Raw genomic sequence first — 19,358 nt, forward strand, 5'->3', positions numbered from 1 at the left:
CCCGGCCCCGTAGAATAAGCGCACGGTGAGTGTAAACAGTGGATTTAATTCTCTCATTACCCACTTGCATCACTGCCTCCCAGCCCCGGAGCTAAGAAGGCTTTCAAAAGTCACTGTGCGCCTTTAGGTCCCTCCTTAGGACTCGCCCATTAAATTCGGGAACTGGGAAGGCTGGGGTGGTGGGAGAACAGGTGCTTCACGGGCTTTGAATTCAGCTTTTTTTTCTCAGAGGGATCATTCCTAGAGAAACGAAGCCGCAGCGGCTTGCAACCAGCCCACTCCGTTCTTTCGGGGCAGCATCCCAGCTCTCAAAGCTGAGGGGCTTCCGGGGAAGGAAGGAAAGGAAAGTTTTCCCCTAAGCCAGAGGTGGAGGGAACTCCCTCCGTGGGCGCTTTTCCTCCGCGGGGAGGAGCAGGACCAGCTTTCCCGTCTCTGGAAATGCAACGGGAGCTCTCCCCAACTCTGGCCAGGCTGCGCTGCCAGCCCCAGAGGCGGTTTACACCACGCCGAGCAAGCAGCCTGCACTGGGCTGCCCCAGGAGCGAAGCTGGAGAAGGAGGGAGGGGGACTCGAGTTCCAGAGAGGGGTGGCGGGGGTGGTGTAGTGGGGCGGGGTCTCCTCCGGAAACCAATTAGAGCAGCCCCTCTGGCCAAGAGGCGTGGAGTCCTTCATAAAACAGGCGCTGGGAGCTGTCACCCTCCGAGGCGCATCCATCAGTCCCAGCACTGGGACGCTACAGACGCGGAGCAGGGTGGAAGGACGAGAAAGGGAGAAAGAGGCAAGGGTCATGGCCACGACCAATGGAACCTTGGAGAACGGGCAGCCCGACAAGAAGATGCCTCCTTTGCCGCATCCCATCAGGAACCTGGAGGTCAAACACACGAAGGTGAGTCCTGGGTCTGTGCTGGTCGGCTGAGAGGGGCCCGTGGGCACTCAGCGCCCCACCGGGCAGCCCCTTGCAGGGCAGGAGCAGCAATTAAGTTTCAAGAGGAAAAAGAAAACTCAGAGTGCTCCTATCAGGCTCTCTGCTATGGCTTCTGGACTCTGATCACATGTGATAGGCTCTCACCACCCTCTCTTCACCGTGTCCCCGAGAAACCTTTCTTCTCCCCATGGAAGGGCTGCTGGTTGAACCCGGGTGAGCGTCACTTAGTAGGTGAAACCAGTTTTGTATTCCCAAGGTATGCAAACGTCTCTTTAAACAAGAAACTTGGACATTTTCTGAAAACGTATTAACAGCCACCCAGAGGTGTCCCCAAAAAGCAAACACTCTCCCAGAAACTTGACCCAGGGGGTGAACATTTCAAGCCAGATATGAAAAGAGGGACCTTAGCTGGAGGTGGTGGCGAGTCTCTAACTTCTCATTAACGTGAAAAGCTAAGGGTTGTCCCTCACATCCCACAGGTAGCCAGTCCCTTTCTGGGTAGGCAGGTAGACGGAGAGACTTCCTCCTCGCTCACGCCAAGGGCATTTTACAAGCTAATGATTCTGCCCGTCAATTATGAGACCTTTTCTGGTCTTCGACGTGTTGTTGCACTTCCCCGTGGCTGCATGATTTGTCTGCCGCTTTTAACTAATAGCAGACATTGCCTGGTCGGTTGTGATTCAGAAGCTCTGTTAAATCTTATTGATCTTGTGGTGTGTGTTTAAAACTTCTTTTTAAGTTCGCTGCTGCATGGAACCGGGGTTATGTTTTTGTATGTTAAACAAAACCAGGCTTAGTGAGGTTTATTGAGCTACTTAGAAAACACAGAAGTACCAGTTCTTAGAGGACTGATAATATTTGAAATCTAAATAATTCTGAGTCTCCCGGAAACATACTGTTTATGAGAAATGGGAAACAAAGAAGGAAACGTTTGTGTTTAATTTATGCGGAATTTAACTATTAAAATTCCTAAATAAATATATTTAATTAAAATATATAAGAATCATATCTTATCGGTCAATGGTATATTTCCAAATCTGCCCTTCCATAGCTCACAAAAATACCTCATATAAAAATTTACTAATGATTTTTTTTAAAGGCATCGGCTCTCAGCCCCTTGAAAATCACAGCTGGTTTAAATTGAGTGTAAGGGGGTCAAAAGATACAGCAGATTTTCTTGGAATCTCAGTAAAACTTCACTTGTTCTTTAGCCAAAGGGAATCCATTTTTAGTGAGACACAATGGGCTTTCCTTTGCAAAACAGTAAGCTCAGAGGTTATGATTGTGAGCTTCATAAGGAGGATGATTTACAGCAAGGGTTCTTAACCTTTTTGTGTCATCGACCCCCTTTGACAGTCTGAAGAAGCCTATGGACCCCTTTTCAATAAAATGTTTTTAAATGCATGAAATACATAAGATTACAAAGAAAAATAATTCTATTGATATACTATCAAGGATTTTTTAATGAGTTTGAAGACCCCAGATTAAGAACCCCTGATTTATATGAACTGTAGGAAACTATAAGGTGCGTATGATTTTGTGTTATCCTCTGCTAACAAGGTATTATGGGAAATTGGGCCTAGGGATACTTCTTGAAAAGAGTCTGAGCTTAGTTAATGCCGTGGAGTTCTATTAAATGTAAAACTGCAGAGTGAGTTCTTTCTGGCACTTTCAGTAAGAACATGGGGCTTGAAAAGAAGACACCTTTGAGTTTCTTATCAAAGCCTCTGATTTCATGAAACCCAAAGGAGATGTATCTTATATTAAATTTCACATTATAGTGGGTAGTTTGTAGCATTAGCATAGGTCTTTGAAGAGTACAAGCTCTTAGGAAATCATTGCTGGTTGATTAAGTATGAATCTGTTAGCTTCTAGATTTGCTCCCTTTTTCCTTCCCACCTCTAATCTTCACTACTTACTACAGATCCATGTATGTACAAAGATTTTATTTTATTCATATCTATCAAGTGCTACAGACATGGTTCTTGTATGTTCCCCCCTCCCGATTCCGCTTTTGAAAGTAGCCATTTCAGTCTTCTGAAGTATTTTCTTTTGAACCAAGAACTTTGCAGACCATTTAGGGAGATTGTTGTTTTATTTATTCCCTCAGTACCTAATTCTTGATGTTTGTTATATGTCTAACTGTGCTTGACATTTAATTTAATGTTGTTTTCAAAGGCCTCTATAACCAATGGAGATGAGAACTCCTGAAAATCAAGAGGCCATTTCAAACTAACAAAAATAGTATTTGCCTAATACCCTAAGTTTTATGATGAGAAAAGCAAAAAATTTGTTGGCAATGAGAGGAATATGTTATTCTTTAGCTTTTAGAACTTTTAATGTTTATGTGTGCTTGTGTGTATAGACACATATATACTTGCATAGATAGATTTACACATGCTTTTAGTGCATATATATTCATATGTTATATATGTATGTGTATGTGTGTGTATATACGTGTATATATGTGTGTCTATATATGTATGTATATATACATATATGTGTGTGTGTGTGTGTATACTACAGAAGCCAGAAGGCTAACATTACTGTAGCATTACTTGAATTTTTAAAATATTTTCTAGAATAATCAAGGTAGATATTAATATAGCTATCACCGGAGGTATTCAAGTAGAGGCTGGAGGGGCGCTGTCAGGGAGATGTTTTCGAAAGGGCCCTTGAGTTAGATAGGATATTAGACTAGTTGACTCCTAAGGTCTCTTCTAAAGCCAATTCTTAATTCTAGGATAATTGCCACATAGTTCTTAGTGACCCTCTAAAAAGCCCAAACAGAATAATCTCCATCTAGAAATCTGAGAATAAACATGGATGAGTATAGCGAATAATGGTACTTTTTTTTTTGCTAGGTAAACATCATTAATGTACTTTTTTGTGTGTACTAGCTAAAAATCATATGCAGCAAAAGATTTTTAAGGATTATAGATGGACAAATCCAGACCTTAAATACAATCTGAACTGAATCTTTACTACGAGAATCAGGTCTTCCTAATTTCCCATTTTTCCCCCTTCCTGTTGTGCTTTTTTTTAATAATGAGATTTCATTTTCTTCTTCCTATATTTTGCTCCCATTCTAATTTACAGAGATTTTTGAAGAGACTCATTTGAAAAGTTTCTTTCTGAACAGGTGGGGGATTAATATTGATGTGGCAGCAGCCTGAGCTGGCCTCGGTATGTAAGGGCAGGCATTATTTCCTCAAAAAAGAGTGATATAAAAGAAAGAAAGCAATCAAGTTATGAGTTTGGACATTGAAGACAGAGGAAATGGGAGAAAGAGAGAAATACACAGAACCAAGTACAGATCACCAAGAATAATTTTAAATGAAATGCTGATAAGGGAAGGTAGACCGAAAGAAGAGCTAGATGTGGTTTGAGTGGCTAAATGCAAACAGTTTTACACGTTATTTTTTTAAATGCTTAGTGCTACAGGAGTAGACGACAATGGAATTAAGTTTGTTTAGCTTCATAAGAGGCATAGGATTATAGAATTAGAGCTAGGAGTAGCCTGATTTTTTTTTTTTTTTTTACCAATTTATAGAATCATGTATCTTGGGGAAGAAAAACTTGTTTTCGGTTCATTTCTTTTCAAGTTTTAACTTTTGCCTTCTAGTAGTTCATGCTTTGTGATTCTGGATTGTTTAAAGAGATTCCTTTCCAGATCCCAGAAGTAGTAGCCTTTCACTTTTTGGGTCCATTTTCCCCATTAACAATTCCCTCCAGGCAGCAGAGATAATATTTATGATTTCATGGTTCATTAATATACAAGTTTTATCTGCCTTTTAAAAAGATACAATTTCCTCAGCTCTCTGTTATGTAAAGCACTTCTGTATGTGTATAACTTGCTTAAAAAAAACGAATTGTGGAATGTGTTTCAGCTGAGCAGTCCTGATGTTGGGGGGAAGGCATGATGCTGTGAAAAGAGTGCTTTATTTGGAGTAAGAAGAATTGAGTTCCAATTCTGACTCTTTCTTAACTCTCTGTGTGGCCATGAGCAAGTGACTTAACCTCTATGGGCCTCAGTTTCATCATTTGTAAAATAAAAGTTATTGGACTAGATGATTTCTAAGACTCCTTCCAGCTCTAAACTGTTGATCCTATGTCCATCAAGTGTTTTTTTTTTAATACTCACTGACTGTAATGAAATTGTAAATCCCAATATCTCTGCTATTACAGTAACAGTCTGATCTTGAATATTGCATACCTATAAGCTATCTTTTCCCTTCCTTTCCCACATTTTAAAGTATAAAAATGCACTAACAGCTCTTTGTAGGATTTGTTAGGATGAGTCTAAGTTCCTTGAGGTCAGGGACTCCCTCCTCCCCTTTTTTTGTCTTTATGTTCCCAATTTCTCATTCAGTGCCTTGCACTTAAGAACTTAATAAAGGTTTGTTGAATTGAATTAAAAAATAGTGTTACATAAAGAAAGTTATTTCATTAAATCTAAATAAGAATGTAATTACAAATATAATTTCATATTCTTTTTGAGTCATAAACTACAAATAACTTTGAAGTCATCTCCAAAGCAACCTTAGAGGCTAATCTAGTTTTCCTGTGGTGAGCCAAAAATTCCCTCTACCAAATCCCCAATCAATAATTATCCAGCCTTCACATGGTCTTCTTTTTAGAAGACATGCATGTACCTATCTTTACATACCATTTTTCTATACTTATATCTCACTGTAACTATGGGAAATATATTCTGTTATAACACATGATTCTACCACATTGGATAGAAGGGTAAACTCATCATTGTTCTCTTGCCCTGTTAGAGGTGGCTTGACTTCAATTGAAAGAGGGTCTTTGGAAGGATCCTTTGAGATTTTCTTTGTTTTTGACCCATGACTATCACATTGAAGAGTATTAGAGAATGATGGGACTGAAAATGTGGTGCCTGTTTTGCTTTCACACAGCAATAGTCTTTCCAATTCCATGAATAGATAGTAGATACTACATTATCATACAGTAATTCTTGAGGGTCATTTTCTTACCAAACCTTTATGATGTTAATAGAGCAAAGCCCTTTCAATTATATGGTAATACCTAATTTTTATGACCTCCTTGGAAAATGTAGTATTTCACATCAGTGAGTTTTCTAGATAACTGAAAGTTTGCTTCTTACAGGAGTAAGACATTAAAAAAAATTTTTTGAAAGACATTTTTAATAACACACTTTCTAGAGAAAGTTTACAGAATATAATTTAATCTTGCCTTTGTGACTCAGGGTTATCATTAAGAATATTAATTGTCCAGGGGCTATTTTGTGTGTAAGACTGTTTGCCCAGACGCTAACGACACTAACCTACTTTTGGAGTTCTTGGACATATTTTTTTCTGGCCTCTCCCATGGCCGCCAGCTCTCACTTCTTATTGCTGCAGATCACTTACCTCTATCAGTCCAATTCTATTTTGCTGCTTCTAATATGTTATGGATTATAAAACCAAGAGTCATGTCAATGGACAGGATCCCTAAAATTCTCGACAAAGATTTCCAAGAATTCAAGGATTCTGTGCTCTGCTATCTAAGCATGCTTGAATTGTATGTAAAAGAGACTGAAGAGAACACCTACAAGTACAGTGTTTCAGCATTAACATTAGTGTATGAACTTTGTGATATCCATTTTGTTTGCTTCGAGGCCTGGAAAACTTTAGAACTCAGAATCAGCATTCATCCTCATTACCCAATTTTTGCATTTTACTAATATGTCCTATTTAAGCAAATCGTATATGAAAAATCCAGATTTTTAAAAAAATAATGTGTTTGGAGTATGGAATGTTTTATTTTGTAAATAGATTCACTGATATGTTCCACTAAATAGCAAACTCTCATACTACACTTCAGTTTGTGTACAACTTTTCAGAAATATGCCTGCTATGTAAAGTGAGTTACACTTCTCATAAAGATTTGACCATATTTCATTGCTAGACATACAGAATTGTGAATTTAAATATATTCATATATATATATATATATATATACACACACACACACATACACACATACACATATATATTTCACAGCAGACTTTACCTTTTATTTGGGCAAGAGGATAAGGAGTGGGGAAAGAAAGAAAGGAACCAATTCTTTAAAGTTTATAACAAAAATAAAACATCTTGTTTAATCTTACTGCTTGTAACACTTTTTTTCCCGGTTAGATATTTATCAACAATGAGTGGCATGAATCCAAGAGTGGAAAAAAGTTTCCTACCTATAACCCTTCAACTGTAGAGAAAATATGTGAAGTGGAAGAAGGAGACAAGGTAGGTTGTTGGAATTTAAAAAAAAAAATTTTTCCTGAGCAAAGGAATAATGAAGAAGTTTGCTTCAAAATACAACTAGCTCAAATGTGGGTTTGAGGTCTGTGATAGTTAAACACTTTGGCATGCTTGTTTAAACAGATTAGAGAGAATGGGATCAATTATGGATAACTCCCCTGGAAACATGTGAGTCATTTTCATTTGATATACATACATAATGTGTGTGTGTATATATATATGTATGTATGTATGTGTATATATACATATATATATATGAGGAAGGCAGTAATCTTTTTAACATAGTTAGAAAAAGTTTCTTATCAATTATTTGAAACAGAAAATATTAAAGAGTATAACCCCAAAACAATATGCTACTTGAATAAGCGAAGTGTTATTATCAGTGAGTTTCATAACAAGAACAATAAGAATAGCTAGTATTTACATATGCTTTAAAGTTTGGACAAAGCACTTCACATATATTGTCTCATTTAATCATCTCATTTTATACATGAGGAAATTGAGGTTGAATGAGGTTTCAAGTGACTTACCTACAGTCACACAGCTGGTAAGTTTCTGAGGCAGGATATTAAACTGAAGTAAGTCATCTTGACTCCACGCCCAGTGCTCTACTGCACCAGCTAGCTTTATATAAAATATGAGACTCTAGAAGCTGATACATACTTTCAATATATTTTATATTTATGTACTAAATATGAATATGTATTATGTTTGTATATATATATATATATACAACATATGAACATATACATATATAGGACTAGATCTCTGATTTCATCAGTGAAGGAGGAATCCAGAGAGAAACTTAACCTATGCAGATCATTACCTTCTCTGCAAATTACAGCCTTAAAGAATTTCTTGGAGTCTGGGAGGTTATTTATTGTTCAGATTAGAGTCAGTAGGTGTCAGAGACAGGACTTGAACCCAGGTATTTCTGATTCTGGGGCTGATCATCCATGATGACAAATTGCACACACCCCCCTCTCTTCCCCCCTATAATAATGTATGTACAGATGTATATAGATATAGATGTCTATATCTTCCTTCCTTTTTATCTGTCTCTGTGTATGTGTATATCCCTAACCTACCTCTATCAGTCCAACTCTATTTTGTTACTTCTAATATTCTATGGAACGTACACACACACAAACACACATACATATGCATGTGTATATATACATATACACATCATGCATTCATAAAATTGTAACCAAAATTTACAAACTCTGTAACCAAAGTCTCACATTTGCTCATTTGTACATTTAAAAACTATTAATGGCCAGACCACAGGTTCCTTTACTGCTAGTGTCGTCTCTCTGAGATTACCTGCCATTTACACTGCATGTATCTTATAAGTATATAGTTACTAATATGTTTTTCCTCCATTAGAATGTGAGTTCCTTGAGTGTAAGGACTATGTTTTTGCCTTTCTTTGTGTCTTCAGACTGGTGCCTGGCACATAGTAAGTGCTTAATAAATACTTCTTGACTTATTTAAAAGCCACCACCCAAAAAAAATCCCCAATAACTCTGGAAAGTTTACAAAACTAGATGGAAAAAGAATATTGAAACATTATCCTGGCAAAGGAATGTATTCTAACACCAATGACAGAAGAAATAAATATTTATTGGAGCCTAGAACTAGCCATATTGGACATATTATATACACATATTTTCTATACATAAAATATGTGTGTATGTATGTGTATATAGGCATATATATGTGTATGTATATATGTATGGTACAGTATATAAAGAGTCTGCCTCTGACACATCCTGATGATATGCTTCTGAACAAATTATAGCCTCTCAGTGTAGTTCTTGATCTATACTGGCGGAGGGAGTTCCCTCGTTGGAGTCTCCTTTCAGTGAAATCAGAGGTCAAGCCCCCTCCAAAATAAATAGAGAGATCTCCAGATCTGCAGTATCTGGGATATCTTGGATCTCCCAGTGTCTTAGTCTGATAACCCCAAAGGCCATGAAGAAGACCCTGAGTTCTCAAAGGTTCTACCAATAGAGCACATATCCCAGCAGGCTCACTCACCAGGCTGAAAAAAAACTTTAAGAATAGGCTCAGGCAACAGACAGTGTGTCCTATTACCTGAGAACCAATGTAACTAAGTGAGGAGACATGGCCATTAGGTGATGATTTTTTTAAAAAAATAAAAACAAGAGTGAGTCATAAAGAGCATTTTCTAACTTTTTAAGGGGCTTACAACCTGCACTTGTGGAGGGAGTATCCACACCAGTGAAATCACAAATCCTTGACCTATTAAAATATGTTTGTCAGAAGAAAAGTATTAATGGTCAGGTAATATGTATTTCACAATTTTACATTTTAATTGAATAACATTAATTTCTATTCAAAATGTAAAAGCATGGGGGGGAGGGAGAAGTCCAGGTGGTATGTAATCAATTTATAAAGCATAGAGGTAGATTAATAGTGGTAAGCATGCTAGATCTGTGTTCAAATCTTGCCTCTAACAATTACTATTTGTGTGACTATGAATGTAACCTATCTGAATCTCAGTTTTCTCATCTGTAAGATGAAGACAATACCACCCGTGTTACCTTACATGGTCATGGGGGTTAATGTGGGGTGCATGGGAAGAGTGATGGTCTTTTGTCAAGACACTTGAGTTTGAATCCCATCTGTGTGCTGGGCAAGTCAATAGACCTCGCTAGATCTCATTTTTCTTATCTGTAAACAAAAGGGTTTGGACCTGATTTATTATTCTTCTATATTCTACAGTGTTTCACATAATATATGATTCTGTACAACTTATATGGCTTCTGGACCTACCTGTTACAAAGTTCATGGTTATTTCAAAGCTACAAAAATTTATTTTGCATGTATTTGCCAAGGAGGGAGAAGAATCATTTGGATTCACTTAAGAAGGAAATGCTAGCTAACTACGAGTGGGAAACCATATACACTTCGCCCCAAGGAAAACTGTAATATTCTGGCCTTATTAATAATGTGTTACTGAATTTCAACTGTAGATGAGGTGTGTACCAAAGAGATGAAATTACCAGCTCCATAAGCTTATAATTTATAACAGGATCAGATTTTAGGGTGCAGCAATGAGGAGAAGGAAGAGGAAAGAGCTAAATTTCTGCCGTGTGTCATGTCCAGTTTATCTCTTCTTCAGTCAGCTAAGCTACTCTGAATTCATTTAAGTAGAAGACTCAGTCCCTTCACATGGCCACAGCTCTCTGTCCTTGGGTAGTTGTGTTGCCTGTTTTACTTCTGGCCACACTTGTAACTAGTTAAGCTGTATTTAAACTACAGAGTTTAGGGTTCCTCTGTTCCCAGTTGTTTCCTTTTCCTAACCTTGGCTTCCACATTTCCCTCCCCCCACCAAAAAGAAAGATGGTTAGTCTCACTTTTTTTGACCCCATGGTCAAAATGTGCCATTAAAAAAACAGATATCAGGAGGACTTCTTCACTGGACCCAAGTTGCACTGAAGTGTGGTCACTCTGTTAGGCTACTGCCACATCTGTAGCTGAGAGGAAGGAGAATCAGGGACTATGCTGGGTGGAGTAAAAGCAGTATTTCTCTGCTGCCTATTAGAGAATGGCATATTGTAGAAGTATGTGGGGGAAAATGGAGATACAGTTGGTGAAATATAAATATGGGTGATATTATTCTTTATAATATTAATGTTTCTTTTTGAGAAAAGTATCATTCTTAAGTATCATCTTAATAGGCATTTCCCATTCCCTGCCCCACCTCCCACTCCCATCATAGGATATTGAATTTTCCAAAATAGCTAGTTCTGGGTTTTAATAAGGGTATCATTTCTCCTGTCTTTGGTGTTAGAATACATTTCTTTGCCAGGACAATATTTTAATATTCTTTTTCCATGTAGGTTTGTAAACCATGGAGAGTTGTTAGATTGGTTTTTTTTGATGGTGTCTATAAAATTGTGATCTAGCCTATGATGGTTCTTTAATTGTGCTACTCTGAGCAAATGAAATATTTTTACACTTGGGTCACAGCAGGGAAAAATATGGATGGAAGGTGATTTTTAAAAAAAGCATCAATCTGGTCTTTCAACTTTCAACTCCTTACTCCACCCCTTCTGCCATCACTGTCATATTTCTTCTGGTTCTATATTTTATACCCTATCATGTCCATATGTTAAAATATAATTTGGACAGTTCTTTAGGTAACACCTTGGCTGTTGCTGTGTTTAGAAATATTGGAAAAGGCACAAACGTTAATTTTAGAATTCTTTGTGTGTTTTTTAAGTTGTGTATGTGCATGTGCATGTGTGTTTTAAAATTTTCTCTGTAACTTGAAGATGTTGTTTTGGTCCCTTAGCCTGATATAGATAAGGCTGTGGAGGCCGCAAAAGCAGCATTCCAGAGGGGATCTCTATGGAGACAAATGGATGCCCTGAGCAGAGGCAGGCTCCTTCACAAACTGGCCGACCTCATGGAGAGGGACAGGATCATTTTGGCAGTAAGTGAAATGCTCAATGAACAATAAGGAAACTGCAAAAAGTGATGACTGATTGTTCAATTCTCTCCTGCCATTTAGCATATCAAGAAAGAAGAAATGGGGACTAACTTCAGCTTGGGTTGAGCTCTGTTCAGGTTTTTGGAGGATGTTTTGCTGCAGGCAGACCTCAGTATCCGTAGGCTTCATATTTTTTTCATTTACGTCAGATTTTTTTTCTCTGATTTTTTTAAAGCTCATCTTCCTAACCAAACCTAACTAAAGGCTAGTTCAAATAAGTAAACCAGCTCTTAAACCCAAAGGCATTCTCAGGCCTTTCCAGGGCAGGATGGTAGAGTAGAAAAAGGTTAGTGGACCTCAAATTGGAAGGCCTGGGTTTGAAGCCTTCCTTAGACATCTATTAGATGAGTTAGCCTGGACAAATTACTTTACCTCTTAGTCTCTTGGTTTCATTATATTTAAAATAGAGATAATGGCAGCTATCTACTTCATAGAGTTATTGTGGAGAAAGTATTTGTAAATGTTAAAATGCTATCCAAATGTGAGACAGTTTTCCTTAAACTTGCAGTGGTACAGAGATTATCCACTTGGTTCCAGGAAATGCTAGGGCTACCTTTGTCTCAATATCCATTATACTGTCCGTCAGACAGTCAACAAATTTTATGAAGTTTATCAAGTGCTACCTACTATGTGCCAGGCACTATGCTAAACACACCAACTGAGACCCATTTTGAATTTTGTGGTTGTGGTTCAGTCATTTTTTGGTCATGTCTGACTCTTCATGATCCCGTTAGAAGTTTTCTTAGCAAAAATACTAGACTGGTTTGTCATTTCCTTCTCCAGCTTATTTTACAGGTGAGGAAACTGAGGCAAACAGGGTTAAGTGGCTTGCCTAGTGTCACATAGGTAGTAAGTGTCTGAGGCCAGATTTGATCTCAGAAAAATGAATTTTCCTGATTCTAGGCTTGGCACTCTATCCACTGTGCCACCTGACTTCCCACATTTTGAATAGTTATCCCCAAATTTAACCACAAATTACATGGTAAGATACCTCATAAGATGATCTCCCTTCTGGCCACTACATTGAAAAAATTGGATCTCCTCTCTTTAGTTATATCCTATCCATGGCAGGGTGAGGAATAGACTACACATCATTTTCAAGAGGTTTGGGCAGCATCTACAAAGACAATAAAACTATTTTCTCCCTTAAACTTGTTTCTTTAGGGCAGTGGGTCTAAAACAAACTCTTCACATCTAACTCATGGGAGTTTTGCTATCAGGAAAGCAACAGGATAAGTGTCTCTGCAGAAACTGGAGTCTTTCACTTACTTCTGAATTTGTTCATCTGGCAAGCTTGTCCCAAGTGGGAGTGAGGGTTAGTGCCCTACCAAAGTAAGCATTTCTTGCCATTAGGCCTCTGGTTTCTTCCTGCAAAGAAGGCCAGTTTCAACTCTTAAGCTGCCAAACTGGCTTTTTAAAACATCTCTGTTTTAACCAAGATGATCTCATATGTCTGACAGCTCAACATGGGCTAATAACTTGGTTATAGACTCTACCATAGGTACCCCCCACCCTTAGTGTTAATGTAAACATCTTAGAGAACAGCAGTGCAAAGATAACCTTCATTATCCTTCCTGTTATTCTCACAAAATTGTGTTTTGATAATAAAAGGAATATTGGAGGAACTCATAACTAGAAGGAAGAGAGTTACTTTGCCATTAGGATCATATTGCCCACAAGAAATAAGAGCTATCCATTTGCCATGACATGAAAGGGGACAAGAGAATTACTGGCAAGTATGGTAAAAACCACATCATAGGGAAATGCCTATCAAACTCTACCTTGATATGGTTTTTCTGACGGCAGCATTTTCACACAGTGAAGTGCTTCTTTTAGTCTTGTTAGCATTTCGGTTTTAGTGGTTTTGACAGAGCTGTTTACCCATTTCTGGTGTAAAATGTTCAGAAACAGATGTGGGTGCATCTGGTGTCCCTGGAATTCTCTCCATTACTGATGTGCTTTAATCACAGAGTGTAGCTTTTTGTGGTTTCAACTTCTGGGTCCTCCCTCAGAGCTGGCTTTTTAAATCTCTTTTTCAACCTGCTGTTCCATCTCTGGACCTCACCCATATCGGCTACTCTGTAACAAGTCATATGGCAAAGTTGATGATGTCAACAGTTTTCTTCTAGCATTAAAATATGTATATATATATGTGCGTGTATGTGTGTGTGTGTGTGTGTGTGTGTGTGTGTGTGTGTGTGTATATATATATATATGTATATGTATATATACTACAAGTTTGGGTTCCAATTATTTAGAAGGTAGCTTTTCGTTTGGTTATTTTTTTTTTCTTGAAAATTTGTAACTAAAGAGTGGTTAACTTATGAGCTACCAAATACAGCAATAGCAAAAAAAATGCAAATGGTATTTAAACTATGGGCAAAACCTGATGTATTGGTCTTACTGTCTATGGCATTTTTTTAAGGGTTGGGGATTAGGGGACTATTCTGTCCACTGGACAAAACAAACCTGGCAAACTCAGATGCTAATCTGAGAAGCGTAATTTCCAGGGGTTAATAGATTGCTATGTTCTGTCTAATATCCCACTCAGGAAAAGGAGAAGGAATATAGGATAATTCACGGGACATCTAACATAAGCCCCCTTGCCTTCTAGAGTAGGCCTATACTGGTGACCATTTTTGGCTATCTAGTTCAATCAATATGTATTAATTTAATAGAGGCAGCTAGGTGGCACAGGGCTAAAGTGGTGAGCCTGGAGTCATGGAGACCTGAATTCAAATCCTACCTTGGACCCTTACTTATTGCGTGACCTTGGGCAAATCACTTAAACTCTGTCTGCCTCAGTTTCCTCAACCATAAAATATGGATAATAGCACCTGCCTCCCAGGGTTGTTGGGGAAAATCAAACAAGATAATGTTTGTAAAGCACTTAGCACAGTGCCTGGCACATAGTAGGCACTATATAAATACTAGCTATTATCATTCTTGTTATTGTTATTAAGCATGTGTCATTATTGAGTCATGTATCAGGTACTATGCTAGGGATACAAAGCCAAAATCAAATAGTCCCTGCCTTCAGGGAACTTATGTTCTACCTGGGGGTGGGGGTTGATGGACCAGATACAAGATAAATGCACATTGTAAATAGAGAGAGAGAGAGAGAGAGAGAGAGAGAGAGAGAGAGAGAGAGAGAGAGAGAGAATGCATGAACAATTGGGAAGATCATGAAAAGTTTGTGCCATGGGAAACAAAAAAGTCGTCACTGGACAGAGTGGTTGCTTATTTTATTAGAAACACTGAAGCCAGCTCCAATATTGAAAATAATTACTGTGAACAAACAGGCTATATAACAAGATTCAGAGTTCTAGAGGCAGACTCATTTGGCTTCAGCTAGAAAAGGTGGCATCTGTGTTACGTCTTGAAGGATGCTAGAAAATTCCAAAACTTGGATTTGAATAGGGAGTGGATTTCAAGCACTGGAAACAGCCCGTGCAAAGACAAGGAAATGGGAGATGGAACACTGAGTTCAGAGAACAGCCAGTAGGCTAGTTTGCATGGAATTTATAGTACATGAAGGGCAGTAATAGGAAATGCATCTGGAAAGGTAGGCAGGAACCATCATTCCTGAGGTTCACCTTGAAAAGCAAAAATTTCAAACAAAATTTGCATCAATATGAGGCCACAATGTGGTCTAGTAGATGGCACTTGAGAATTAGAAACAGAAGATGGGAGGACGAGTCCCAGCTGCAGCACTGATTTGCTTTGTGATGCTCAGCGGGCAGGCTCTGCCTTTTTTGCCTGAGCCCCCTCATTTATTGACAAAAACCTATGGAGTTCCCTAAAAGGTATTTTGAAAATTATTCATTTCCATCTATAGAGTGTTGTGTCCTTAAAAAAAAAGAAAAGAAAAGAGAAAAGAAAAGTGTGGAATGGTAAAAAGAGCCCAGGACATGGAATCAAGAAACCTACATTTGAATCTCAGATCTTCCACTCACTCGTTGTATGACTATGAGAAAATCACTTGAACTCTCTGAGCCAACCTCAGTTTAACTCTTCAATAAAATGGAATAAATAATACTTATACTGCCTATATCACAGAGTTGTTTTCATAAAAGTGCTCTGTCAACTGCAAAGCATTCTGTAAACGTGAGAGATGATTATTATTAAGTACCAGGTGTTTAATGTCGTGACTCTATTAGTGTCTTACCATTTACAGACATGGAGACTCAGACTTTGAAGAGGCCCGGGTATTGCGTCTCAATCATTTACTGGTTATCAAGAAGTCGAGCCTTGGGCTATGTGGCAGTGCAGCAACTTCCTGTATTTAGGGACAACTGAAAGTTTCAATGTTAGGGCTTTAGAAAAAGCTTGAACTGGGAGGGTTTGTCTGTCGAACAAAAAGGGTTCTCTTAAAATGATGCTGAAAATAGAAAATAACCCGTCATTTAGTAGCTGCAGCAGCCTCAGTAGATAATAATCGCCCTTATCGTGGAGGAAAAGTCTATTCAGCTTCTATTTAGAACTAGTATTTGAACACCAGCAAAGTATGATTTCATCTTTGTTTAGACATTTAATTTTACCAGGGGATAGCGCTTCTCTTGTGTGCAGAGACGTTCTTTCCAGAAGAACGTCAGTTACTCTGCAGTGACAGAAGCCAGCCTGTGTGAGGGGGAAAAAAGCATTATTTTAAGTAAGCCCAGATCTTATTTTTTTCTTTTTCTGTCATTATCCTTCACTTTCCAAAGCTGCCACCAGACAAAGTGGCTGGCTATTTTATCAAAAACACTAAAGCCAGCCCCAATATTGAAAATGATTCCTGTGAACAAATAGGCCCACATGACAAGGTTAAACAACTAAAGCTGTTCTGTGGGCTGAGTCATTTGGCTTCAGATGGAAGATCAAATGCAAAACTTTATTTCTTTCCAGTGATGCTTCAAATTAGCTTTGAATCCGGGTGGTCCCACTGAGATGCATGTAACTCATCCCCCTTTTCTGGCTAGTGGCCCAACTCTTAGGTGTTTTGAAATAAAACCAGTACTTGCCAACTTTCGTCAGACTTTAATATTTTCAAGCAACTTTTTTTCCTCTTTCTTTCTTTATTTTTTTTTTTAAAGAAGGTACATCTCTGAATGTGGATCCTGGAGAATAAAAGCCAAGGACCACATTGTATTTTCCTCTTTACTCATGTAGATTTCACAAACCAGGAACTTGGATTTAGTAACTGACATGCCATTTTATTGTTGTTACAGACTCTAGAAACCATGGATACAGGAAAACCTTTCCTTCAGGCCTTTTTCATTGACCTGGAGGGCTGTATCAAAACACTCAGATACTACGCAGGGTGGGCGGACAAGATACATGGCAGAACTATTCCAGCAGGTAAGCTAGAGTAGGATTGAAAGTTCTCTTCTGAATCTCTCTTGCGGCCCAGGCTTCTAAGACAGAATCTCTGCTGTTACTATTCAAAGGAAAACAACATTCAGTTGTGATACAGCTTTTGTTCTCCAGAGGCCTTGAAGTGAATTTGAGCTAAAAATCATCTGGTTTTTGTGTTTTGTTTTTTTTAACTTTTAGATACTGAGTTCCCATATCTCCCTGACGCTGTGAGGGCAGAGGCCATTTATGGGCTGGATCCTATTGTGGGTCATCTTGGAAGCTTTAAACGGCTCCCTTTTTGAATAATTCACCCCTCTTTAGGCATCCTGGTAGGCCCCTGCTCTCCAACGCTTGCCATGTAGGTAGTCAATTTAGTGCAGACATATGATTGGCTTTAGCCTCCTGCAGCTCAGAACTCCTGAGCCCAAGTGATCCACAAGCCTCAAGCCTCCCCCAGCAGCAGGGATTACAGGTGTTCACCACCATGCTCAGCCAAGGATTACTTTTTATAGTCAGACATATCATACCCCCCGCTAATCAACTCCAGTTGCTTCCTATTAACTTTTTATGGTCCACATGAATCCTTTTCAGATTTTGCTTAACACTTGGAATTATTATCCCAGGTTAATATGTACATGTGTTTCCTCTCCCCCTCTCTCATTTCTCTTACAGATGAAAACGTTGTGTGTTTTACCAGGCACGAACCAATAGGCGTATGTGGAGCAATAATCCCTGTGAGTATACTAGCTTCTCCAAAGATATGATGCCTCAGTTGCTTTGAACCAATGTCCAGCAACTTTGCTTTGTTCAAGGGGGATGGCGCCTATAAAGTACGGTGGAAACTAGGAATTGATGTCTCGATATAAAATATTATTGTTGAACTAAAATTAATTGACCAAAGCAAGCCACTCTTAGACTTTCTCTTCTTCAGTCAATTAAGCATTTATTGGACACCGAGGTAGGCACTGGGGAAACAAAAAAAAATACTCTCAAGGAAACTAACATTCTGCTTTGGAGAAACAATAAGTACATAGAGAAATATATCTGGAATGAGGAAAAAGATAATAAATACCCATAAATAAAAAGTAGTCAGGGAGGGCAGACACTAATAGTTGGGAGAATCAGGAAAGGCTTCACGTATTGAATACATCTATTGAGTACATCCACTGAGTTGAGTAAACTGAATTTTCACTCTGTAGCATTAATGAACCTAAGTTGGTTTCTTGAAAGGCTGAAAGTTAGGCACCAAACTCTAATTTCTTTTCTGGCATCATGAGGACATTGGCTCCATTGCAGTGACCTCCTGTTTGTCCAGAATGATTGGTATAGGCTACTGCCTTGAATGGAAAGCTATAAACAGTTTGTGAATTAGAGCAAATTCTAATCAATAGCCTTGAAGCTAGGAAGACTTGTGTTCAAGTCATACTGCTGACACATCCCAGTTATGTGACCTAGGACAAGCACCTAGCCTCTCATTGCTCTATGTGACTATAAGTTGCAGAGAAGGTGCCAACCTGCTTTGGAAGAGGGAGTTCCCTCGGGAGTTCTCTATGATTATGAAATCACAGTTCTAGTTCCTATCCTTATCCTTTTCTAATCAATGAGAAAGTGTTCAGTTTCTTGTGTGAAGGTGTGAGATGTAGCTCACTGGAAGGCAGCCATGCTATTGTAGGGCACAGGCCTGAGATTAGGTAGATTTGGAATCTAGACTCCATGTCTCCATTACCAGGCCTAGTTTCCTTATCTATAAAATAAGAGATGGGATTAAGTGGTCTCCAAAGCCTATTGTAGCTGATCACAATATGACTTTGAGCCACCATAGCTCTAGATAGTTAAAATCAATGGACAGTTTTACACTGAGTAGTAATGGGATCAGAAACACTGGCAGGTCCACTTAAATGTATACTTAAATGTAAACATGATTTCCCATTTAGTATGAACCACATGTGCTACCTACTAGGAGACCTGTACATTAAATGTCTGGGTGGCTATTATTTCATATGTGGTCTTTACAGGGAGATTTCAATATCTATAGCTGACCCTATTTTTTTTGTTGTTGTTATTTCCTTTACTATCCTCACCTGGCCTTTCTGTTTTATCTGGATCAATTCTTTGGAGGCCTTACCATCCTTAGCCAGGTCCCTCACACTGGTTTCTGCCCCTGGGGCTGCCATGCTTCCTCTCAGATATCAAAATGTTATCTGTCTTATCATTCTCAAAGCCCAAGGTATTAATTAGCTAATCTGATAAACTAATCCCTTCTAATGGCATTTTAACTATGACCC

The 19,358-nt window shown here is 38.6% G+C and overlaps 1 protein-coding gene across 2 annotated transcripts in view; it reads left to right on the forward strand.

Moving 5' to 3' along the window:
- The first annotated feature begins 786 nt into the window (after positions 1-786).
- ALDH1A3 (aldehyde dehydrogenase 1 family member A3) overlaps positions 787-19,358 on the forward strand; it is a 48,794-nt gene continuing 30,222 nt past the window's right edge. Inside the window, exons 1-5 of one of the 2 annotated variants that reach the window (XM_036735417.1) lie at positions 787-885; positions 7,092-7,196; positions 11,539-11,679; positions 16,947-17,076; positions 17,746-17,807. In XM_036735417.1, the coding sequence (XP_036591312.1) occupies positions 787-885; positions 7,092-7,196; positions 11,539-11,679; positions 16,947-17,076; positions 17,746-17,807 (537 nt within the window). The remainder of the gene's footprint in view (positions 886-7,091; positions 7,197-11,538; positions 11,680-16,946; positions 17,077-17,745; positions 17,808-19,358) is intronic. The other variant, XM_036735418.1, reaches the window with a different exon arrangement.

Source organism: Trichosurus vulpecula, chromosome 8 (genome assembly GCF_011100635.1).
Source record: "Trichosurus vulpecula isolate mTriVul1 chromosome 8, mTriVul1.pri, whole genome shotgun sequence".
In the NCBI taxonomy this organism is placed as follows: Eukaryota; Metazoa; Chordata; class Mammalia; order Diprotodontia; family Phalangeridae; genus Trichosurus; species Trichosurus vulpecula.